General features: G+C 38.5%; 1 protein-coding gene across 1 annotated transcript in view; it reads right to left on the minus strand.

Annotated features, from left to right (window-relative positions):
* The window catches only part of LOC124125541 (VWFA and cache domain-containing protein 1-like), a 95108-nt gene that overhangs the window by 40524 nt on the left and 27281 nt on the right, over nt 1-27303 (minus strand). The window contains exons 4-5 of the mRNA XM_046488870.2: nt 17115-17221; nt 5321-5459 (exon numbers count right to left, since the gene is read on the minus strand). Coding sequence (XP_046344826.2) covers nt 5321-5459; nt 17115-17221 — 246 coding nt within the window. The remainder of the gene's footprint in view (nt 1-5320; nt 5460-17114; nt 17222-27303) is intronic.

Genomic DNA, 27303 nt, shown 5'->3' on the forward strand with positions numbered 1-27303 from the left:
GTCAAAGAAATCAAAGTAGCTTTGTGAGAAACCTCATTTGTGTGCAGTGCCGATGTGACATTAACTAGGGTCTAATTGCTGATGAGAAGCTTGCCTCCCTACACAGAATGTCACTCTCAGCTATTTCATCGCACCAACACACTTCAATATCACCATAACTATCCATCACTCTTGTGTCTCTCACTCTTTAAATGCATATTTTCATAAAAGAAATTCATGCTCTTATCAAAATATCATACAAATGAAAAGATACCAAATTCACAGAGTAGAACAGAATATACTGACAATGCCCAAACAATAGAAGTCCATTAATTACACATGTTTACACAAACAATATGAAAAAAAAGTGTTTCTAACATTATTCTAAACATATTTATTACTACACTTATCTCTGCAACTGCCAGTGATGTCAGAGATGAGTATGGGGAACCATTATATCAACATGCAATGCTCTGGGCAACAATTAACTTCGTGAAAATTGTGTTGCATGGGGAACTACATATTCATCCGACAATTGAATCAAGTGTCACTTTGTTAAGTTCTCTGAAAGGAAACAACAATTGATGCAGCGAGGACTCAGACATACATTTCCTCTGAAATGCAGTATAGGTATATGATAGAATCCAGTTTAAACCAAACACAAGCACAAAATTATGTCAAAACTGAATAGCAACTTTTTATTTCCTTGATGGTGTCAATTTGTAAAAATATACAAGTTTCCAAAAATAAAATGCTAGAATTAACTTAAACGCTACAAAATGCAACATTTGCTCTCATATAAAAGGACTAGTGATATTCAAACAGTAAGGTCAGAACTCTTTCAAAATCATTTTTAATACATTCTAGCCCTAACTGCACACCCAGATGAGGTGAATAAGAGATGTCACCCAGTAACAATGAGAAAAGACACCATGGGGAGAGTTGTCCTTGCGATCACTTCAGTTCAGTCTACCATTTAATGCAAAACTTACCTCTCTAGCCAAGCTCATATTCATATACATTTGAAACCTAATTAGGCTTGTTTCGCCACTTAGCACACAGATGCTAACCTCATGAGATTGACAGATTAATTCTTATCTATTGTTTTATGTTTTAAGTCTAAACAAGCTTGGCAAGTTGTTCCTTATTGTTCTGATTATATTTATCCTCATGTGACATTCTATTTAAGCCTTGTTCCAGAGAAATTACATCCTGTCATCAGCCTAGCTAGGTTTAAGCTAGGTACCTAGGGGCACAACTGCTACCAGCCACATTTCTGACTAGCTACGCTGATGTTGTATACAGTCAAACCCCGTCATCTCGAAGCTAGAGGGGAACCGTGATGTAACTTCCGGACTTTTGAGATAATGAGGCCTGAACATCATATAGCATTATTTTTGAGTTATTCATACCCTGGAGGAAAGCCCTTTTAAAATGAGGCTCTGACCCAATTTCTACCCTCATCTTGTACAGGTGAACAGCGCCGTCAATATGAAATGAGATATTATGTGGGTGACCATGGGAGTATGCTATTGTGCCGTACATCGCTTTCATTAAAGCAACCCCACATATAAGTTGACCCCCCTGTACAAGCCTTTAAAATGCTAATTTATATATCCCGTCTATAAAAGCGAATAGGAATGAAGCACGTCACTTGAGCATACATAATCCCTACATTTGCGATAAAAACGTGTTTGTGTTCCGCAGAAAAAAATTACATTGTATCCCTTCAGCGACTACAGGTAAAGAACAGATCATAACAATTAAACTTGGCCAATACAAATTGATCAATAAAAGTGTAGATAAAAAAACCACTAGACATGATTATTTACCGATTAAATTGTATTTCCTGTTCTGCTTGGCATTGTTTTATATGCAGAGATTAAGATTACCGTGTGTATTTTCTTGTAAACTACGCCGGAAGTAGCAATCAGTTGTACTACACACGTTTCTCACAATCTACCCATGATTCGGTTAATAAATTACCCAATTATTTAACTTTAAAGAAGTTTTGATACAATGATGGAAAAGAATTGCATCTGAAACTATTATTTTCTTAGGCATAATTAATAACAATATCGTGTTGTTTTAGTAGTATTTTACTATACATTACTGAAATAAATTAATAACCATAAGATAGTGATGAGACTTTGTTAATTTTCAGAAATAGTTCATCTACAAACAGTGAAAACTGTATTTGATTTTCGGTATTTGTGACTCAAAATATATTGCACTGTCAACTTCAGGCATGCAGAAGACAACAATCTCTAGGTCTTTGACAATGTGTGTATAGATCGTAATTTATAATATTCAAAGTGATGACATGAAATAGCGACTGTTGTAAATGGTGTTACAGCTTGTTCACATAACTTATTATATTTTCATTCACTGTGTTATTTCTGTCTGATATTGTTTCAGATCAAATGAAATTTTATCAATATGGACTTTTCAATTAGAAGTGACAGTTCATTATACAATGACTATAGCTCCAGGTTCACCCTTTTGTTTAATAACAACAATTAAGTCATTTTGTTTACCACAGAAGGCAGTGTGCTTGCCTTGTGCAGCAGCCAGAAAAAGGTCACCGGAAGTTGAAAAGACTGTTGACATTCATGATGTTTATGCGTTACATCTGACTGATTAAGTCACAGTTTTCAATTTTTATAGACAAATCTGTAAGCAAACGTATTGTAGCATATTCTTAAAAATCTAAATCCCACTTTCTGTTGTGCACTCTATCATTGTCAGTCATTGTGAAGCTCCATGCAATGATAAAGGAATCGGTTATGCACAGTAAGAGATAGCATGCAGTGTTGCAAGTATGCAAATCCCTGTTTCGATTAACAACTTTTGATGATTGAATAAACTATCGTGTAAGCTTTTAATTAACATTTTTAGGTACTGTAGATAATTTTATTCAAGCAATACAACATTTTTTATTTTTGTAAGAGTGTCAAAGCAGACAAAACTATTGAAAGATGTAAGCGATTTTCAATGACACTGAATGAATGGTGATGTAATATCTATGACAACTATGCGAGAATATCGCGGAATGGTGGCCTAAGTCAATCCCTACGTGTGAATACTGATGGTACCGAGTGGCTTAAACATTCTGTCACAGAATTCTAAAGTGTGCAGTAGGCATTTGGTCAAGGGGACACGTGTGAAAATCCGGATAGTTGTAACTACCTACCAACTGAGTATGCCAAGACAACACGGTACATTTTAGAACCCAGAACCGACAAGTTCTGTAGCCTCAGATCGAGCACTGAAAGTCAATGATGTTCTTTTCAAACGTATGCCAAAAATGATACAATTAATTTTTTCATGGAGTATGGGAAAACACGCTCAAAGTAATCAATCCTTTGCTTGAAAACACATTTTTTGCTATTTTCAAACTTATATAGCCTACAGAAATCGGACCTTAAACAGAGATGTGTCAGCGACTTAGAGTTATCTGTCCTTGATGTGAGGAAAACAACTGACAACAAGATGACAAACAAGTTTTACACACTTGAGATTAAGAAAATACTGCTCAAGGTGAACAAGAACAATAATGGCAATGTATTTCAAATAAATAACATGGCTTATAACATTTTTATGCTATCAATACTGGGCATATTAATGTAGCATTTAAGTGGTGTCAGAGGATATTCAGAGAGGGGTAAAGTATATTTTAACTAATTTCATTGTATTCTCATTTCACAGGATGGATCAAGGCCCTTCATCAAGTGGACCTGGGTTATATATACAGCAACAACATCATCAAAAGAAGACTTCACTTACATTGTATTTGATGTATGTAAGGTGTCAATTGTCAAATTTGCTTTTAGCCCAGTCATTTGAATAAAAGTGACAGCTTCCAGTACTCATGAACTTGATAGGGTACACTACCTGCTCCTTTTTATCAGTACTTGATGTGTACTACTGGAGCAGCAAACAGTCATTATGAGGAGATTGTTCATATCGTCACTGCTACTTTCAATTGCATATTGCATTCTATGTATATACTGTATACTCATACTTGTAGAAATACAAAATATATATCTGAATTCCACAGTTTAATCACTCATTGCCATGAATCAAGTGGAACTTCTAACTACAGATGTGGACACCATAACTTTGTTGACAGAACTATAAAACAACAACAGTTCTACATGTTTATCTGTAAGTACATTTTATGACCAATTATAGATCATGGAGGGGAGGGGCGAGATGGAACTGATTGTTGCTCATGAGGATGGAATATTTTCAATGTAAAAAGATATATGTATGTATATTGACAAACATATATATACAAATCTTTTCGTGTCATGGTTGCCAGCGGAAAATAATCATGAGTGATTACTTTTAGGACAATTGCATCGAGAAACGAATGTTAAACGAATGTCATACATGACAATAATATGCTATGACATAATATTGTATCAGTTTGTTTGTATCATGACAACGTTCTTATTGACCACACGCCAATAGTTTCAATAATTATGAATATTTTCAAAGGGAACGTTTTGGGAAAATGCACTCATAGCATTGCAATGGACTGGAACAGTTTAATTTCTTAGAAGCTGGTGTTCCTGAAAATCCGAAAATCGCTTGCTGGGGAAAGTTGGGTGCTTTCAGTTTGGAGACTCTTGGCTAAAGCACACATATCTTTGTGATATTATTGTGATTTCTTTTCTTCTCAATGGTTACTAGACCAATAGGGCAAACAATATTCTATTTAAAGAAAAAATTGGCACACATGTAGATTTCAATTAAGGAAATTTAAGTCTTCTCAAATGTTCATTGTCTCAAGTGATCATCAAGTTGTACACAATGACACAACTTGAGGGCGCTTTCCTACATGATTTGTGATAACTGCCATACTGTACTCAAAAGGTAGGGGAGGGTAGAAAATAGATCACACCATCGCTTTCGATTCGGGAATTCCTATTTCGCAAGGGTCGGGAATTCCCATTATTGCAAGAGACGCGAACACAGGCTATTGTAAGGCAGTCAGGACCAGAGAATGGGTGTCCCTAAAGATATTGGTACATTTGAGATAATAGGGTTCGAGAAAACATGGTTGACAGCTCTGCACTCATGACTTCTCCCGCTCGTCTGTCTACACACTGCATGCAACTGTTGTAAGTAGTGCGTGTCATGTACACTCTGCATATACTGTACTACATTAGAGGCATTGCCCCATAGTAACATCAGCCATCTCTCAATACATATGCAGAGTGAGAGTGTATCGATACATCAATATTATTTGTAAAGTTCAATTTAACCCATGTGGGCACCCTTTGATGAGTCTTGAGACTGTGTTCAAAGTAGAATGATGACTGTGTGCACCTACCTGTGTCTGGTATCGTGAACATTGCGGCAGTCCTCCGCCCAGCGGAAACCATTTGCTGGGTATTCATTGTGGATTCCCGACGTAGAGATGAAATACTGCCATTTGACACTAGGAAAGTACTGGACATTCGAGCTCCACACTGCAATTGACATAAAACATTATTCAACATGCTGTGAAAACATGAAACATAGGGAATACATATTTCCCTTGTTCAACTCAACAAACAAAGCCATCTAATCATACAAGTTTGGTAACTGCACACACATCACATTTATTTCCCAGAACACACACAATGAAATATCTAAAAGATTTAAATGCAACCAACCTGATAGTTAAAAGTAAATTGTCCTGACGGCTGTAACTATTCTATTTTTATTTCAACTTTTGTAGCATGTTTTCCTAATAAAACATAAAACACTCCCCCCCCCCCGTTAACTTCTATTTTCAGACCAGCATCATTAACACTAATTAGCCATGAGCAAGAAAGCTGAGCCACCTTCAGAGGGCGGAATGAAACAGCCACTCAACTCCATAGTGGTTTCCAGTGTTTCCTGCCAGCTTGCTGCCGCACATCAGAAGGCTGAATGCCACTAACCTGCCACACCCACAACACACTGTCAACTGCAGGCACTGGGACTGGAACTACAGCTACAATACTTTACTTCATTTCTTTTTGTCATAATCATAGTTAAGAGAGATGTGCAATGACCTGTCACTGCAACCAGGGAAAGAACTCTGTGTGAGGATGGAAAACTTGACAGAAGGGCAGTAGTGTTAATACTTTCAGTCAGCAATATCACATACACATTGCAGTACCTCGAAATAATTATGTGCCACACAAATCAATGGTTGAGCAAGAGCAACAATTTCCATGGTCAGGTACACGCTATTAGCCAGAGCCATGTTCAAGAAAGCAATCTCAGCCCTACGACTATCACAAATGAACGCGTGTGTGTGCGCACCATCATTTAACATGAGAGACAGTGTGAGAGTGTGAGTGTGAGAGTGAGAGAGTGAGAGAGTGTGAGAGTGTGAGAGTGTGAGTGAGAGTGTGACTCAGACTGGACCTTTCGCTCTACCACTAGACATACGGGGAATGGGCTGTGTGGTATAGTACAAGTTACGTACATGCAGATGGTGCATATTCTATTGTAGCCAATGGATGAGGACACCATCTATTGTAGACTAGTCCTTCTCAAACTGTAAATAGCAGCTGTGGAGAAAATGGGAAATGGTATGCAAGACCCACAACGTGTTGCTTGCTACAGGGGAGGGGAGGGGAGGGGAGGGGAGGGGAGGGGAGTGGAGGGGTTGGGGGTGGGTTTAGAGAGGAGGAGAGAGAGGCAATGTATTAGCTGCAGCCAACACCTCACCTCCAGGACAACATCTAAGGAGTCCCCAGATGGCTTGCATTTGCCTCCAGCAGCTTCAAAGCATAACTCTGGGTTTGACTGCCTGTGTGTGCAGTTGTAGCAACATGGTCTTCATGTGGCTAGATTCCTCATCCCAATGTCTACACTCAAGTACCATGACTTAACTGTGCTAAAGATCACTTCATGTCTATACATGACTACAATATTTGGGTCATGAAAATGACTTTTCTACAATAACAAAAAATGAATGTCTAAAGTATGCCTGTACAATGATGTATAGTGCATATGTGCAAACAAATCTGTGAATATTCCACTGTGTTGCACATCATACAGCAGTACAGAAGCTACCTCACCTAGCTAGTACAAATCAACCAAGTGAAGCAAGCATCCTGTTGTTGGTGATAGGTAGATACATATACAAGATGCCCACATACCATCATAAAAGGATCTTTTCTTTGTAATTCTTTTCCACACGAGTACATATTTAGTCTCGTAAAATCTCACACCTAGCATTCTGGTATTGTGTGGACTACTACAATCAAAACGCCAAGAGTCATGACAACCCGAGATCATCAAAGCGTGTTCAATTGAGTGCAACATAAAAATTAACCCTTTGTGTGTGCTGTCTGCCTGAGTGAGTTTGTAGAAGATTTGCTTAGTGATTACTGGCTGGACAAAGGTAGGGGGCTATCAAGCCGAGTTATGTTTCCTGTCCCAGACATAGTTTCTGCTGCTGCTGTTACCACCATGTTACCTAGCTCAGGACTCCACCTCCCTCTCACACAGCAGTTACATCACACACCGGACAGGCCTACCAATCACGCAGTCCACCAGATTACAAAACCTCAACACAGAACTCATGTACATTTAATAATGATGCATCTTCATTTGTCACAAAAGATTCAGATCATAACAGAAACTTTGGAAAAAAACAAACAAATAAATCTACCAAACAGTATGAATTCTGAATTAAAAGAACAGGGCCTCATTCTACAAAGAGACACTTTAACAGTGAGTGAGTGAGTGAGTGAGTGAGTGAGTGAGTGAGTGAGTGAGTGAGTGAGTGAGTGAGTGAGTGAGTGAGTGAGTGAGTGAGTGAGTGAGTGAGTGAGTGAGTGAGAGAGAGTGGTTTTACTCCGCTATTTTTTTATAGGAATATTCTAGCAATATCAGGGCAGGGGACACCAGAAATGGGCTTCACACACTGTACCCATGTCGGGAATCGAACCCGGGCCTTCCGGCGTGACAAGCGAAGGCTTTAACCACAAGACTACCGGCCCCACTTTGACACAGACAAATTGTCAAAATTTTAAGCTATTCTATCAACTTTCGCACTCCAATGATGCGCAGACATGTAACATGCAATTCAAACATGCAAGATATGAACCCTAAAATAAAATGAAATTTAAAACATATCATTCTCACTTGTAAATGTTCCTGTTGTATTACGACTACATAAACTATGTTTACATCTAACCATAAATAAGTATCAGACACTATGATTTGCATCATTTTTACACCTTGAAGTGTCTGAATGCAAGAAAAAAAATACTTTGAAGAAAAACATGAGTTTGTATTCATGTTTGTTTGGGAAATGGTTATGCTTTTACTGCAGAATTTTGGTAATTTAATTTCACTGGGGCTGCATAATATATGCTATGATAAACAATCTAAGTTATCATGTAATATGTTGATGTGACAATGAGGAACCTCACAGGATCTGCTCATCAGTTTGTATTTCCCAACTGTACAGTTACTGGACAAAGTGAAACAAGCCATAGCACTAGCCATGCAGGGGAAAACACACCAGGGTTTCTCCATTATACAGTCTGGAGCTTTTTAACTAGTGAGACACAAAGCTGGTCAAATGAACTTCAGTCTTAAATGCTCTGCTTATAGTTCAATGCTATTTACACAAACGTTGATGTGCTATATCATATATCAGGAACTAGTTTGAAAACCTTTCTTTAGCAAATTTGATTTTGATGAACATAAGTCATCAAGACAAACAGTTCCACAGGATATATAATTATAAATCTAGCAGTGTGCATGAGAAGAGTGAAAAGTTAGTGAAGGAGGGCTTACATCTGTCACATTACAACAATGTTAGTCTTGTACAGCAATCACACTGTATCAGCCAAACACGGCCATGGGACAGTCAATATTAAAACACAAAAGTAAAGGTTTTCACTTTTCCAAATAACGTCCATACTCAGCTGCCCATTTGGGTCATCAAATACAAAGCTAACCTCATTGCAAAACAAGCATGTGCTACAAGGGGGTCTATTCTGCCAGAGAAGCAGTGTTGAAATGCGGACACAAAAAAACTGAAAGGAAAACACATTTTTAACATAAAAAAAGCAAAGAAAATATGACTAAATATTCTCCCAAGTCTCAAGCAGTCAAAAATACACTCTTACAGGAGAAATAAAACAGTTAGGAATGTCTTATTGTAGCTAGTCAACATATTGTATGCATTTTAAAAGGCAAAAGGTGAAGCCAAGGTGGGGAGGCTGGTTTCACTGGGGACACAGCAAAAGGCCATGGACCCTCATCAGGAACTGCTAAATGTATCCAAAATGTGGAAAACAACACTTTGAAACTGCTTGGGGACAGTGGTTCAAATGGCAAGGACTTGCAACAGCCCAGCTGAGAAAACAACATGGAATCCTGCCCCTTTACCAGATCTCAAGCTAGTGTAGCAATGGCTATTGTTTGAACCAGACCATGTGACACTACGTATTGTCAAATGCCAGTCAAACAGAAGACAGATTCCTGGAATAAATCCATGCTCAAAATGAACATAATAACACAACAATATAATATCTGTCTCAGAAAGTGTTATATCAATTACATATTCATAATGCATCCATTGTTATGCAATGCAGGAAGCTGATATATTTGGCATAGTCTTCATAATTCTTTCCAAATTCTAAAGAATGAATTCATTTAATAATAATATGTTCAAATCCTAACCTACTCTAGTCTGGAATCAACTAAATAAATGTTAAGAGTATGAATAAATGTCTACCATACATAGATTTTATAATGCAAACAGTAAATATTTTAAAAGGTTGGATTACAAATGTAAAAAACCTGTTCCCAAACAGCTTGACCTGCCTGACTGTGACTTGGCCAGAGAGATAGGGTGCGTAATTAACATAACTGGCTGCTGACTGGTACCACTACTGCTGAGACTAGCTTCAGCCTCCAGGTAGGCTGTCCTCACCTCTCACTCGCCCTGGTGGTGGTAGAGAGCGCCAAATAACTGCCTTCATTGATCTCTCTGGCAGAAATCTACCATCCACAACCATGGCAAATCTTTTTGCGAAGAGCTCAGTACTGATAAAACAGCTGCCTACCCATAAAGCCAAGAGAGAGTAACCTGTCTCTCCAGCCAGCCACCATCAGCAGCCATTCAAGACTTACTGCAACCAGCTGATTCAGGTGTTACGGTGTAAAATCTAGTGCAAACAGCAGTAACGAGTTGGGTAGGTGGTTTGGGTGCCATAAATACACGATGAAGGGTAGAGACAAGGGGATCTCTTGACAATGACATATGAAGTCAGGTAGTGTTCCTGCTGTGTCTGATGCACTGTGCAATGAGGTACGGATATTCTTCAGCAGGCAACAAGGCCATCTCTCAAACTACAGAGTGAGATATTGTTTGGGCCGACATGGACTACCTACCTTGGATGGTATATATTTGATAACAAAACCTGATACAATGCTTTGTTCAAGCAAGTTTGCTTTATGTGCAACAAAAAGCCAACCTGCTGAGAAGCAGCCAGCTTGGAGCAATGAGGAAACAAATTTAACCATCATACAACCATCTTCAATAAAGAACATGTGCAATGAACAAATGAGTCAACATGTAACTTTGCAGTAATATGTAGGGTTGGCTTAAAAGATGGAAAATTGGACTTATCATCGATGGGAAGAAATATAAATGATTATTGATCAATCAATCGTAAAAGCCTTCAAAATTGATGCTAATTTATATACCCTGTCTATAAAGCGAATCGGAATGAAGCACAACACTAGCGCATACATAACATTTGCAACAAGTGCAAAAGTGAGCGTGGCTCACTAATACCCCCGACCCGCCTAGTGTGTCGGCGTTACAAATTAAATAGCTAGGATAGGGTTAGGCAGGGTTCCCCCTAGACTCCAATATCTGAGAGTCACCTTGACTCAGCCTATGAATTTTTGGGAGTCAAAAATATTTTTTGAGAGTCAAATGTTTTATTGTTTGATTAATGAAATTTAAAGTGTTCACTGTTAATGTTACACTTAAAGTTAAGTATCTTTTAAATATTATATGTCTTTAGTTTAAGTTAACAAGTGCTAATTAATGTTCTCAGCTGATTGTACTGCAGAGAAATAAAGGATATATGAATGAAAAACAAAGTTTGTTGGTTTTATTTTTTCACAATCTTTAATTACTTCACAGCTCATGAAACAATTTACAGTGACACTAATACAGGATGAATAAATAACATCAGTCTCAACTGTGAGACATAATTTTTAACCATGGATGGATATTAAAATACATTTCATGTCAGATTATAATTTAATACCACTAACTCATTTACATTTTTTATCTAGTTATCTTGTATTATCTATCAACAGTGAAGTTGAACTGAAGAATTGTGAACACTCGTAATATTTTCTGGTTGAATACAGTTTATTAGCAACAACAAACACGCCCAAAGCTTTACATTTCATATATACCATATTTATTCGTGTATAATACAAACTCGTGTATAATACGCACCCCTAATTATGGGCAATTAAATCCTGAAAAAAATATCTCTCGTGTATAATACGCACAGACTTTTATTTAGTCTCATTTCAGGCTGTCATGATCCGTCATCAGAAATAGCATAACAAATCCGAATTGAATTACGCAAGTTAATCCTGTTGTTACACTATCTGGTAATAAAAATGTGTTCTCTGTATATCTGACCTTATTTTTGTCATCTATTTTATTAATTTTATTTAAAATTTCATTCAATAATGTTTACCTAAATTTCGGCAAAAACATGTGTCCCTCCGATACTTACAACTTCCGTTTACCCCGTTCCATAGGTTCCGCTTAACCACATACCGTGACCGCGCCAAATCACATTATTCACGGCAACAATGATAATATTTTCTTCTGTTTCATTTTTTACGAGTCTACACATCTAGATAAACATATGTCATGGTTAACTTTCAGTGAGAAAATATGCCGAAACGTGAAAAACTTTGTCCATTTGCGGAGATTTCCTTTGTTTACATCATGTGCTGTCATCGAAGCCACACGGAGTGTGAGAGTTACGTTCACTTTGATGAATAAATATTTTTTGTCGTGTACCTCACAGTTGCACAGTTTAAGTAGCATATCTATATAAATATGCAAAACAATATGTAAAGCCCCCAGCTGTTCTGATTTTAGCGTTTGTTTTTAAACGAGAGAAAAGTCTGGTCATGTGACAGGCTATGCAAATTAGCCCTCGGCAGTGGTGTTATGCGAAGTTATGTTACTTCTAAAAACGACGATTAATTAAAAACTAGACGTACATTTTAAGACGTTTGCATATATGGTCTTCGGAAAATGTTTATAAATTAAGTTCAGGTGAGTAGTTGTAATATTTTCATTCCAAAGCTGGTAAACAACAACATAGATATTTTGAAATTGTGTCAGTCATGACTGAGTCATTTATTTCTGGACATATTTTTCCTTAATTGAGAGTCATATACGCAAGAATCCTGCACCAGGGGAAACCCTGGTTAGGGTTTGAAAAATTCATTAAAAAATGGAAAATTAATAAAAACTATTTTTTTCTTTGGACTGCACCCCTCCATATGACACAGATTATATGTACTAAGTTTGAGATGAATCCAATGAATAGTTTAAGAGAAATCGCGCGGACAAAGTTTTCGGACAGGCGGACGGACGTACGGACGGAACCTTGGTATAACTGTAACATGTGATAACAATTAAACTTTGAAATTTGAGATAAAACATCACTATTGTATTTCCAGTTTTGCTAGGCATTCTTGTATATGCAGAGATTAAGATTCCCCTGTGTACTGGCTCGTAAACTAAGCCAGGAGCAGCAATCACGTTTTCTAGGGATTGACCGGTGATTTGGTTCAAAAGCTCCCAATAATATTACTTTAAAGAATTTTGATACAGTGATTGGAAGAATGGTATCTGAAACTATTATTTTATCAGGAATAATATATTTCAACATCATGTTAGTTGCAGCTTTGCTTTATATATTTCAAATAAATTGATAACCATAAGTGTAGCACTTTGGCATGTTGATTGCTATTGCAGGATAATATTACGTATGGAACAATTTGACCAATCACCGTCAATGCTTCCATGCTCGCAATTGTGAAAACTTTATGTTAGTCACATTACAACAAAACTTTATATTATAAGTCAAACTACAACAAATAAGACTTTCAATGAGACAAAGTATGGCATTTATGATATATATATAAATCCATTTTCTGTCAACTAAAACCTTTTCAAGGCGTCATAAGTGGTAAACTGATCATGGTTGCTGTAAATAACGGTGAGTTGTGCGATCTACCAACCACTTCACACACAATTTTGCCAAAGTGAATGTAATCAAATTCGATATAATTTTTAAATGAGGTGAGGTGAGGTGAAATGGGGTTTAACGTCGCGTCCAAGATTATTGCATTATTGCACGGCCGGGGATCAAACCCTTGACCTTCCTCTCTCCGGGCAGATGCTCTACCACGAGACCACGGAGGCGGTCAATTTTGAAATGAAAAGTCCAGATATACAATGACAGTGTAAATACAAGAATAATTTGCTTACTTCATTACAGATGTTTTGACCTAAACTATTGTGAAGAAATAAAGTTTACATTTACTGAAACAGACATGTTATTGTCAATAATGTCAATGACGGAAAGCAACAGTTTTTGTTATGTCTCAAAGTAATCCATGCATAAGTGTGTCACTGCACACCAGTGGCAACAAATGAGTGATTTCTTTCGTGACTTTCCACATTTGCTTAAAGTTCCTTCTCCGATATTTACCGATAATTGACCAATATTTATTTAGTGATTATCGATCTAAATAATCAGTATCGACAGCCAACCCTAGTAATGTGGCTATTTGGATGCTTGACTTGTATCAGTCAAACTAAAGGTCAATATGACAGACATCAGGGGTGAAACGATTGATCAGCTATAGATACATGGCAATATGCTGACTGGTTAGAAAATCAATAATGTATAAAAACATTAATAAATATATAAATAAGTAATATATAAAAGGAGGTTGTGTGATGGCATGCTGACAGGTTTGGAGGGTTACGATGGCTTGTTAGAGGCTATATGATGACATGTTCTTATAATTAAGGAGGGTATATGATGGCATGTTGTCAGAAGTATGGAGGGTGTATGATGGCTTGTTGTTAGAAGTAAGGAGAGTGTATGATGGAATGTTGTTAAGAAGTAAGGAGGGTGTATGATGGTATGTTGTTAAGAAGTAAGGAGGGTGTATAATGGCTTGTTGTTAGAAGTAAGGAGGGTGTATGATGGCTTGTTGTTAGAAGTAAGGAGAGTGTATGATGGAATGTTGTTAAGAAGTAAGGAGGGTGTATGATGGTATGTTGTTAAGAAGTAAGGAGGGTGTATGATGGTATGTTGTTTGAAGTAAGGAGAGTGTATGATGGAATGTTGTTAAGAAGTAAGGAGAGGGTATGATGGAATGTTGTTAAGAAGTAAGGAGAGTGTATGATGGAATGTTGTTAGAAGTAAGGAGAGTGTATGATGGTATGTTGTTAGAAGTAAGGAGAGTGTATGATGGTATGTTGTTAGAAGTAAGGAGAGTGTATGATGGTATGTTGTTAGAAGTAAGGAGGGTGTATGATGGCTTGTTGTTAGAAGTAAGGAGAGTGTATGATGAAATGTTGTTAGAAGTAAGGAGAGTGTATGATGGTATGTTGTTAGAAGTAAGGAGGGTGTATGATGGCTTGTTGTTAGAAGTAAGGAGAGTGTATGATGGAATGTTGTTAAGAAGTAAGGAGTGTGTATGATGGAATGTTGTTAAGAAGTAAGGAGGGTGTATGATGGTATGTTGTTTGAAGTTTGGAGGGTGTATAATGGCATGTTGTTTGAAGTATGGAGGGTGTATGTATAATGGCATGTTGTCAGAAGTAAGGTGGATGTATAATGGCATGTTGTCAGAAGCAAGGAGGGTGTACGATGGCATGTTGTTTGAAGTAAGGGGTGTATAATGGCATGTTGTCAGAAGTATGGAGGGTGTATGATGGCATGTTGTTAGAAGTATGGAGGGTGTATAATGGCATGTTGTCAGAAGTATGGAGGGTGTATAATGGCATGTTGTCAGAAGTAAGGAGGGTGTATGATGGCATGTTGTCAGAAGTATGGAGGGTGTATGATGGCATGTTGTCAGAAGTATGGAGGGTGTATGATGGCATGTTGTCAGAAGTAAGGAGGGTGTATGATGGCATGTTGTCAGAAGTGTGGAGGGTGTATGATGGCATGTTGTCAGAAGTAAGGAGGGTGTACGATGGCATGTTGTTTGAAGTAAGGAGTGTATAATGGCATGTTGTCAGAAGTATGGAGGGTGTATGATGGCATGTTGTCAAAAGTATGGAGGGTGTATAATGGCATGTTGTCAGAAGTATGGAGGGTGTATAATGGCATGTTGTCAGAAGTAAGGAGGGTGTATGATGGCATGTTGTCAGAAGTATGGAGGGTGTATGATGGCATGTTGTTAGAGGTAAGGAGGGTGTACGATGGCTTATTGTTATAGTGAGTGAGTGAGTGAGTGAGTGAGTGAGTGAGTGAGTTGGGTTTAACAGCGCTCTTAACAGTATTCTAGTTATATCACGGCGTGTCAGCTTGATGTTGGAGGAAAGCCCGAAGTGATGCAGGTCTGAGACGTTTACCACTTCGCTGAAACCAATGAGCATGGGTATGGTGGTGACAAACCTAGAAACATAATCGGGGCGCACCGGGATTCAAACCCACAATCATAGGTCTCTGGCGTGCCCAAGAGACACAACACTCAGTGAATCGCGGCGACTGAGCCACCCGTGCCCCCTGAAGTAAAGAGGGTGTATGATGACTTGTTGTCAGAAGTAAGGAGGGTGTATGATGGTTAGTTAATGTGAGTGAGTAAGTATGATGGCATGTTGTTTGAAGTATGGAGGGTGTATGATGGCATGTTGTTTGAAGTATGGAAGGTGTATGATGGCATGTTGTTTGAAGTATGGAGGGTGTATGATGGCATGTTGTTTGAAGTATGGAGGGTGTATAATGGCATGTTGTTTGAAGTATGGAGGGTGTATAATGGCATGTTGTCAGAAGTATGGAGGGTGTATAATGGCATGTTGTCAGAAGTATGGAGGGTGTATGATGGCATGTTGTTTGAAGTATGGAGGGTGTATGATGGCATGTTGTTTGAAGTATGGCAGGTGTATGATGGCAAGTTGTTTGAGTGAGTGAGTGAGTATGGTTTAACGCCGCTTTTAGCAATATTCCATCAATATCACGGCGGGGAACACCAGAAATGGGCTTCACACATTGTACCCATGTCGGGAATCGAACCCGGCTCTTCGGCGTGACGAGTGAACGCTTTAACCAATAGGCTACCCGACCGCCCCGCATGTTGTTTGAAGTAAGGAGGGTGTATAATGGCTTGTTGTTAGAAATAAGGAGAGTGTATGATGAAATGTTGTTAAGAAGTAAGGAGGATGTATAATGGCTTGTTGTTAAGAAGTAAGGAGGATGTATAATGGCTTGTTGTTAGAAGTAAGGAGGGTGTATGATGGCTTGTTGTTAGAAGTAAGGAGAGTGTATGATGGAATGTTGTTAAGAAGTAAGGAGGGTGTATGATGGCATGTTGTTTGAAGTATGGAAGGTGTATAATGGCATGTTGTTAGAAGTAAGGAGAGTGTATGATGGAATGTTGTTAATAAGTAAGGAGGGTGTATAATGGCTTGTTGTTAGAAGTAAGGAGGGTGTATGATGGCTTGTTGTTAGAAGTAAGGAGAGTGTATGATGGAATGTTGTTAAGAAGTAAGGAGGGTTTATAATGGCTTGTTGTTAGAAGTAAGGAGGGTGTATGATGGCTTGTTGTTAGAAGTAAGGAGAGTGTATGATGGAATGTTGTTAAGAAGTAAGGAGGGTGTATGATGGCATGTTGTTAGAAGTAAGGAGGGTGTATGATGGCTTGTTGTTAGAAGTAAGGAGAGTGTATGATGGAATGTTGTTAGAAGTAAGAAGGGTGTATAATGGCTTGTTGTTAGAAGTAAGGAGAGTGTATGATGGAATGTTGTTAAGAAGTAAGGAGGCTGTTGGAACTATTGTGTGTGATGAATATAATAATTTGTATTCAGTCTTGTTGCAAACATTTACCTTCAGTAAGATTCCTCCCAGGATTAAAATCTCTTGGGTCTGAACTGGGTGGTATCAGATCACAGCTTGTCAAACGAGATATGCGACATCCATATGCAGGGTCCGCTCTAGAAATACAAATGAAATAAATTCAAGATTCTTATGATGTACAGGCATTCAGTTCACCCAAGTAAGTTAGGCATTATAAACAGGTAATGCTGCCTAAGACACACACATTGAAAACAAACTGAGCATGCGTTTCTGCTTGTAGAGAACTTGCAGAAGCAGAAGACACCTCTCAACGCCATTTCTAGTAGGATTGAGACGATACAATGGTATCCTGTGCATTAACAGTAGAGGACGTAACGTGTACGCGAGACGGCTCTCCCGTCTCGCGTACAAGTGACCACCTGAGAGGGGGTCACTCGTATGCGTGACGGCCTGTCAGTGGACCATGGATTTCTGCATGTTGCACAAAAATGTCTCTACAAGCGTTATTTGTGAAAATAACAAAACAAAATTAAGTACAGTTATTGATCATTCTACTAGTTATCGAATGACATGAAAAGAATGTCATAAGAAAAATAATAAACGGTCAAATTGGGAGAAAAATGTGCAAAAATGGAGCAAAATGTTCTGTTTTTGACAGCGATTTTCTCCTATGTACATTTTTTTCAGAAACTAACACGTAGTATTTTCTAAATGCTTATTCATCGCAGAGTTACAAAATATATAAATTATTTCACGCACACCAACGCACACCCATTTTCCATCGTGTTGAAACATGTTTACTTTCTTAGAAACTGCGTGAACCGTCTCGCGTACAAGTGACTGGTCGACAAGCCGATAAAGGGAGGTAACCGATGCCTGACTAAAATGTTCAATTGGAACATCCGTCTTGTAACACTAAATGTGTCTGAATCAGAATGATGCGTATAGTATGCACGATATTTATTTAGCGTGTAGTTTCGTGGTTAGAACAAGGAGGAAATGTATTTTGATCACGTATTAGGAAAACAATTTTGCAGTGGGTAATATATTTTTAGGTGGAAGTAAAATTGTTGGAAAACAAAGTATTTCTGTGAAATAATGAGTAATGCTTGGTATCGAATGACATAAAATATTGAAAAGTAAATTAAAAGAGTCAAATTTGGGAATTTTGGACAGCGATTTTCTCCTATGTGCATATTTTACAGAAACATAATTTCAGTATTTTCTTAAAGCTTATTCGTCATAGTGTAGCAACATATACATACTTTTTCGGGCACACGAATGCACACCTATGTGCCAGCGCGTTGAAAAATATCTACTTTCCTCAAACTGCTCGCAACTGGTAAACACGTCGTCCCACAGCCCCGTTACGCGTACGAGAGACGGCTCTCCGAACAAGCAGTGAAAGACGGCCTGAGAGAGAGTCACTTGTAGGCGTGACTGCCTGGTCAACATCCATAGATTACAGATGTCCATAAAAACAAACATACGTAGTTATCGACTGTTGTAATGCTTGTTATCGAAAAATTTAAAATCAAAACAATCGAATAATTGGCGTGGTGTTTAAACATGGTAAATATGGTAAACATGGTAATAAGCATCTCTATATGATTAGGTAAAACAATATTTGAAGCAGCCCGAAAGGCATGCATTAGGCACCTCTGTTCAAAATGTAAACATATGAACTTGGTCTCGTCGCCATATGGCTGAAATAATACCGATTTCAGAATAGGTGTGTTAGTTTACTAACAAGAGAAAGGTTCGATCACGTGATACCCTGCACACCCGCAGTGGGGGGTGAAAATAAGGCGAGCATGGCCGAGTGAGCTCGGGGGTTATCGGCAATTGTTGGTCAATCTTGCCTCGCGAACGATCGACATATCAGCACTTTTAATGACTGTCAGATCAATATTCAGGACAGAATATACATTAATTTGTGAGATGATGTCTTGGAACATGTATGACACGATAAACTTTCTTTATACACAAAATATACCCGAGCACAGGTGGACAGGAAAGTATATAATCTGGTCCAAACGGCCTATCACGCATGCAGAATACACTACTATATAGAATATACTATTGCATCGCACCTGTTTTACCTAATTGCCGAGACTGCCTGTATATTCAGTGCAATTTGAGGTGGTCATAAATCCTACAGGTCCCTCCCCGTACCTATACATCGCCCTTTGGCCCTGAAGGACTGGCTGTGTGTGCGCGCATACAATGTATATTTCCAAAGACAATACACAATTCCAAATATTTATTTTTTTCATTACTAACACCATACCCCATAGATGCAGTAAAGTAAATATAAAATTGGATTTGCTTGTGGGTTTGTATCCCCCAACCCCCTCCCCACCAGGGATTGATTTATTTATACTTTATTAGGTCATTTATGCTAAAGCGATGTAAACCATTATATATGCCTATCAAAGACTTCACAGAAACCGTGCTTGTATAAATTTCGTTGGCTTCCTTTGGATATGGCTGACACAGCCTACATGTTTGCGTAATATATGAAAACCTACATATACTGAAGGAATATGTTTTAGAATATATTTTACTACAATGGACAGCACACATGTGTGATTCGAGTTGCTAAGCGAAATCAGTACACGTCCCTGATATGCTGCCGATTGATGCGAGTAGTGATTCAACTTGGATTGGAATTGACACGTATTGAGGTTAACTAATCTGTATAAGCACCGGTTAAGTGTTCTTTCATAATATCAGAGGATAGTAATTGACACAACTGTTACCAAGACTTATTTATTCATAAAAATATACAATGACAAAAATATCATGATAATATACATGTGTGTCTGTCTCAACAGTACAAGTCATCTTCTGGAATCATGCCAGTTTTCGTTTTTTTGCTCAAGCGTGTGCCTGTTGGAGACTTAAAAGGGATTAACTTTGGACCACTGCCGTGGTGTATTTACTGCACTAAATTTATCGTGAAAGAACGGAGTAGCGTTCTGCAGAGATCCATCATTCATCGCTGACGTGATGACGCCAGGTCTTTGGGACCCTACCCACACATTGTCCATCTGGTAGCAGCAGTTGATGGCTGAGGTGTCTAATTAGTTGCCCGATTCTTGGTGAATCTTCATCATGTTCAACGGCAAGGCGATTGGTGGTTATACCCGGAAAGCATGATATCTGCAGAATAAAAAAGACATGTCGATTTCATCCAATTGATGAATACCTGTTTTTCAGTTATTTCGAATACATCGAATGCTGTGTGTATAGCTATTTGTAGACCATTTATGAAAATTTATGATATCTTTGAACGGTTGCATGTTCCACAAGTGTGGGTTTCATCTTTACTTCGCAAGCCTCAGAACTGTCGAGTAACCATTAGGGTAAGTCGAGTTGTTTCGGCATATGTTATATTCACAAATCCCGTCGAATCAATGACATCAACTATTATCAGTAGTATATTTGTTGTAGCATAACATGTCATCCGTCTAACGTTTGTGGTTACACGCATGCGCTTTTAAAATAAAGTTTGGTAGCGGAATAGAAATTGAACTAGTACGCTGCTACAGTTCCTTACTTACCCATAAATTGTGGAAAATACCACTACAGGATACACCGACGCGTGTGTAGTGACTTCGGATCCCCATCCAGTAGGTCCACGGAAAGAATGCACATATTGAACTAAGGACGAAAACCTTTTCGTCAGCAGATCCATAACTTTAGTCTAGTGTGGATGAATAAACGGTTATGCTCACGCTTCAGTATAGAGCGCAATGAGGTTTATTGATTTAATACAAAACCACCCAGCTAAAGCAGACCTACCAACAGATACGAAAATCATAAATACGACCCAATGTGAGCAGCCTATGTACATTGTGAAGAGCATCTCTTCTTCTCAGAGGAAGTATAATCATTGACACCTGTGTAATGTGAGTATATCCAAAGGAGTTGACAAATCTAAATATCACAAATGAATTAACAATTGTTGAACAGTTGCATTAGTTTACATGACATCAACCACTACGTCGTGCATGGATATTTGTTCATAAAATAGTAATTGCTAAACGGTAACAACATATATTCAATATGAAACAGCATGGACCTACTTGTGATGCAGGTGATTAAAACCGCTTAGTTGTGGGCATAGTCTGACCACCGACTGGCTCACACTGGCTAATCCCCTTCTGATCGATCAATATACAACTGTATCATGTTAAAATATGCACTCGTCTATATTTTTATTATTTTAGACATTGTCATGTTACTTATAATACGGGATTAAATACGAAATGCTATACATTATCATTGCCTGTTTTCAGTTGTGTTCATACACGAACATAATTTAATTTCGTCTGCTGTCATTACACCACCAATTAAAAAATATATATGGGAGGGGGCATCAATTGGTGCGGGAATCGTATATAGGTCACTTTCGGGTCTCTCGAGGGGATAAATATAAATAGTAATCCTCCAGGCTTTTACAAACGAAATATATTTTATACTGTTAGCCTTCAGTTGTATATTGTCGTTTAACAACGCGCATTTTGATAGGCAGACTGTTGACACGTGAGCAGCCAAGCTCAGGTATTAACCGTTCGCTATCGTAAACATTGTCGTTGACAATACACACGGGTTCTCTCTATACCCGTTATTTCGTTATAAGCGCTTTTACATTGTAGTATTCTATTCTCATCACTTACTTATGAGGAAAACAAAACGCGGGTCAGTCGTCTCGCCGGCGCCTCTTCAATTAGATCGCGTAATCACAAGATGCAAATTAGCATAACACCGGAAATCCTGTTATTACACGATTGAATATTCCATTCAATACTTTTCAGATATACGAATCGTGCATCAATGAACGGATTTATTTCCAGAAACACCGCTGACGAACAGGTAGATGTGAGCTGATTGTTATTTCCGGCCTATAATTTACGAGAAAATACATGCGGTAATTTTAATATCTGTATATAAAACAATGCCAAGCAGAACGGAAAATATAGGATACTGCGCATAATATGATAATGATCGTGTATACACTAATCGACAACAAAAACACGTCAATGTGGCTGCACTCAGATAGGTGTCGTTTGGCGCAGCAAGAATAGAGCGGAACCGCAATCAGGCGCATTTATCATGATGACTAAGCGTTTCTCCACTGCCACAAAAGGCTAAATTGTATATCACGTGATCGGACATTTTGATAGTTTTTCTTGTTATATCGCCGAGGAACAATTATCGCCAACCGTTATAGCGCGCACGTGGTTGCATCTCATTTTAGTTTTGAGAGTCTTAGTTTTTATAAGAGGAGAGAAATATATATCCGAAAACAATGATCAAAATGACTCTTGTGCGGAAATATTTTTCAAAACCCGCCATAATCACCTTGCTCAATACAACTTTAGAAAAGACACGTCTGTGGTGTCATGTGACTAATTCACGCGACAGTATCTGATTCCCTTACAGTTCTGTTATTGCTTCCTATCTTCCTCGAAATACAATTCTGAAATCTATTTGAGGTACACATAGGGATAAGCAAGATCGAATTTGGGGAATATTGTCAGTTTGCAAAGAACAAATTGATAATAGCATTTCTTATTAATTTTGGTGAATTAAAATAATATTGAGCGCGATAACTGTAATATCCCCAAAATGTAATTTGTAAACTGGAACTGTGGGCGTGATCACGTGCTGTAAGGCGATGGCGAGAGCTGGTACAATAAGTCACCGGTAAAGTTTCCACTGTTTCCCTATCGTAGCACAGACAGACATCGTAACGCTATAACCGAAATCAACTGAATCTTATTCAAGAAAGCGCATATGCTCACAGTTTCACAAAAATTAAAGTTATTGGTACATTCAACTTTGTAGCCTGCAGCCTCGGGTTTCGCGGTACTTGTCATAAACGGAACAAATTGCACTCACTAACATTTATGATTATTCGTGTTCTAAGTATGGTGATGTCAGACTTCAGTGATTTGTCCAAAGACAACACAAGTCAAATTCTGAATGTGTTATCATTAATACATATTCAAAGCATATTTCCTGAAAAGTAACTGAAAAGTTAGAAAAATATATTGAAAACTAATAAAATATCAGAAATGATATTTTAAGATTTTTTGGGATAAAAATTGGATGAAAATAAATTGTAAAAAAATGGGAACATGTTAAAAATATATATAAAGGACTCCTGTTATGCCAAAAGTATGTATTTATGATTTGGCTACTAGTGAAGAAAGTACTGCTAAGTATGACATTTTGGCCCTAATTATCTCCTTAATATATCCTGACCACAGCGCGGGAAAATGTGCGGGCTACGTAACTTCCGTTACCTTATTAGTCTCCATGAATATGTAGATGAGCTAGTTCAGGTCGAGAGAAAGTTTATTTGGGAAACTGCCGCTGTCCATTGACAGATGGGGGTAAGGCAATAATAAAAAAATAAAAAGATACCAGAAGTAAGTATCAATGCGATAATGTCCCCTAACTTGCAGCAGACGGAACATTCCGAGGAAATTGAAATTGTTTACGGAGCGAGCACTTCCTGGTTACTGATTGTCATTAACAGACACCCGCTAAAAGGCGTGTCCCGCGTGAGCGACCGGAAATCACAAATGCCGCGATACGATGAATGCTGCGGTACCACGAGGTCAGAGTATACACGGAATATGCCAGAAATAACATGAAAAAATGGCGATAACTGGTCGCTAGCTTCGACATGTACACCTCTAAGTGTACCCAGTCCAGAATGACATGTTGACATGTTTTAACTGTTCGAAAATAGGGTATGTGAAAATAGGAAGGCGGATGCCCCGATGCACACGCGACCTGCCAGTCACGACCTTGGGTGGATTGTTGTGGTCCCTCTCGGCAGTGGATGATTTTACATAGCGCTTTAATTACTTTCACGGAGGTCGCGGGTGACAGCACAGCCACGGTGATTGAATTAATTAGTATCAAGCGCTTCACTGAGTACTGCGGACCGCACCCGTCACGCGTACACGTTACGTCTGCGACTGATTAAGGACAATGATGTTGAGTGCAAATAATAAAGCCTTGAACTTGGGATCTTCATATGGCAGTGTTCAATCAAGTTTATTAAAATGAAGAGCCCTTTGGGCCAAATAGGTACAAAAAAAGTGGGGTCAATTTAAAACAGGGAGCCACAAACTACTATTTCTCAGCATGAATTAGTTATTATATCCAATCAAAACCGTGTGCCCAGTGGTTCTTAGGAATAAGGGAACTGCATGCCAAATTTTCAGCTTCATTGTTTGGGCTTTGACCAGTAAAGGAGTAACAGTACTAGTAAAATTGGCAAAAACGTAAGTCTGTCGTCTGTGGACAGATTGGGCCTGCTGGCATCCGCTCCACTATAATCTCCATATAAGGTGAAAATTTGCCTTGACAATCCGACTGAGAGCCTCTTCCAATGCTGTTCGAACCATTTCTTTTCAAAGTCAAGTTTGGTTTCCATGAAGATTTTTTTTAAAAAGAAGTTGAAATCCATGAGTCCACTCTGTCTTCATCATGTTCATTGTTATTTCAACTTCTAAAATGCCTGACCTTTGGTTTCCATGCCAACTATTTGTGAAAACATACTTTGTGCCACTGCTTCCATATATACAGATAATTTGATGAAACATGTTGGCAGGCGAGAGTGCATTGGTGCAGAGTTTTCCAATTTTGTACCTACTTTGATTTTAATTGCCCATGACAAAATTCGCACTTTAAGCATAATATTGCAAAAGAGGGAAATAATTGTTAGACCCCATTAGCAACCACACCTATGCAAAATGTCAATACATTTTGAAAAAAGGTAGCTAAAATATTAGCCAAGAGTTTTCAGCAAGTTTTAGCGACACAATAGCTTGGATCATTCATACAAAATGCTCAATAAGCCTTGCAATTGCAGAGGAGATGTCCCAAATACAAAGTTAACGACAGATTATTGGATGACAGACACACAATGACATAAGCACACTTGACTTAAATCAGGTGAGCTGAAAAGTGATTCAGAGTTTTTGTTCCCCCTGATGCAACATCTCTGTCAATGTTGACGCAACCTGTTAGTATACAGTTTGTACTTTCCTACTTTCAGTTAAAACAGAATAAAAAATATTTGAAGTAAAAACCATATCATATCATTCCAGCTAAATGAACCAGAGATAACAAACTTGTGATAAAATATTACAAGACAATTTCAATAGTTTGAGCCACTGTGCTGGGCATTTTTCATGTGTAAAATTTAAGATTATTGCAAATAATTAATCTAATCATTTTCACAAGCTGGAATCATAAGCTTGAAATAGCAATCAGCTTTACACATATACTCAACAACAAAAGTTCCTGTGACACCAATATTTTAGTGTATTTTTCAAACAAGTCAAGTTTGGTTTTCAATATTGTAGTACATGTATGGAATCAAGTCACAAAAACGCAACTGCTACAGAAAAGCATGCATTCCATGCAAAAGTTGACTTTTATGCAAGCCCCATGCATTTCATTACCCAAGAATGGGTATAAAAACATGTGCATTAGCGGGATTCCATATGCATTGTTTAGCATCGTGCTGACAACAACCACTGAGAAAAACAACAAAATTACGCAATTATTCAACATTGCGAAATGCCACGCCTGTCCAAAAATGAGCGTCTGCGAGCCATTGGTATGCTTGAAGCAGGATCGAGTCAACGTGATGTTGCAAGACAATTTAACGTCCGCAGAAACACCATTTGGTGTTTATGGCAACGTTGGCAATAGACAAATGCAGTCAGAGACCATCCTCGGAGTGGCAGGCCACGTGTAACCAATAATCGACAAGAATACTGGATTCGAACAACACAACTAGGAAATCGATTCCAGCCAGCAACAGTGACTGCAAGAAGCATCCCTGGCCTTCAACGAATATCTTCACAAACCGTACGTCGTCGCCTCAGATGTGCAGGAATTGTCACCAGAAGACCCGCCAGACGTCCCATTTTGACAGGAAACCACCGTTAAGCACGTCTACAGTGGTGCAGACAGCGTCTACTCTGGACAGCCATGCAGTGGGGACAAGTTCTATTCACTGATGAGTCTCTTTCACCTCAGCCACAGCGATGGACGGATTCGAGTGTACCGACGTCGAGGTGAACGTTACGTCAATCATTGTGTCATGGAGGAAGATCGGTTCGGGGGCGGCAGTGTTATGGCATTGGGTGGGATTACAGCAAGACAGAGGACCCATTTGATAGTGGTAGAGGGAAATATTGATGGACAGCGCTACCGCGACGAGATCATTGGCCCTGTTGTTCTACCGTTTTTGCGTCTTCATGGCCCAGGCATTACCTTTCAACATGACAACGCCCAGCCTCATATTGCTCGACTTGCTCAGGATTCTCTGCAACAAAACAATGTGAATGTCATCCCCTGGCTGGCTCGCTCTCCTGATCTCTCACCAATCGAGCACATGTGGGATGAGATGGATCGGCGCCTTCGACATCAACCATGTGTTCCACAGACACTCCAGGAACTTTGAAACATGCTCCAGCAGATATGGACAGATATCCCACAGGACGAAGATGTGTTGCTTGCATCTCAACCAGAGGTGGACACACACACTATTGATTTGTAAATTGACATTTTGGCATGTTCATGTTTTTTTTATGAAATCGCGCATTTTCTGAAGTCAGTATGGCAAATTAAACCATTTGAACACTTACAGGAGTCTTTTATCTGTTGCAAACCGAAATTGTTTCAGATTTGGTAAAAAACTTAACTTTGCATTAAATCTTATTCCATGTCACAGGAACTTTTGTTGTTCTGTATATTTTCGTAGACGAATCATAATGCAATAATTGGAAGAAGTCATATCTAAACTGATATTTACCATGAAAATTTATATTATATAATTTAAGATGCCGCTTTTACTACATATATTAAAAACAGAAATAATCATAAGGGTTGCACTTTGGTATATTACAAGGTGTTTTAATGTATGGAACAGTTTGTCAAGTCACTATTTGAGATCAGCCAATCAGCAATCATGACAAGCAGGCCTCCTACCGTTTTGCAAATTTGATGGCAAATACAATATTTCAATGTACAACAGTCAAACAACATCGGAGTTTTTTATGAATCATATGGTATCTATGGAGTACGTATCCATTCTCTGACAACTAAGGTTCATTTCTAGGGGTCAACAGCAGTAATCCCATCATGGTTGCTGTAAAGAATAGTGTGTTGGTGGGAG

The sequence above is a fragment of the Haliotis rufescens genome, unplaced genomic scaffold, assembly GCF_023055435.1.
Source record: "Haliotis rufescens isolate VD_foot unplaced genomic scaffold, xgHalRufe1.0.p SCAF_2, whole genome shotgun sequence".
Classification (NCBI taxonomy): Eukaryota; Metazoa; Mollusca; class Gastropoda; order Lepetellida; family Haliotidae; genus Haliotis; species Haliotis rufescens.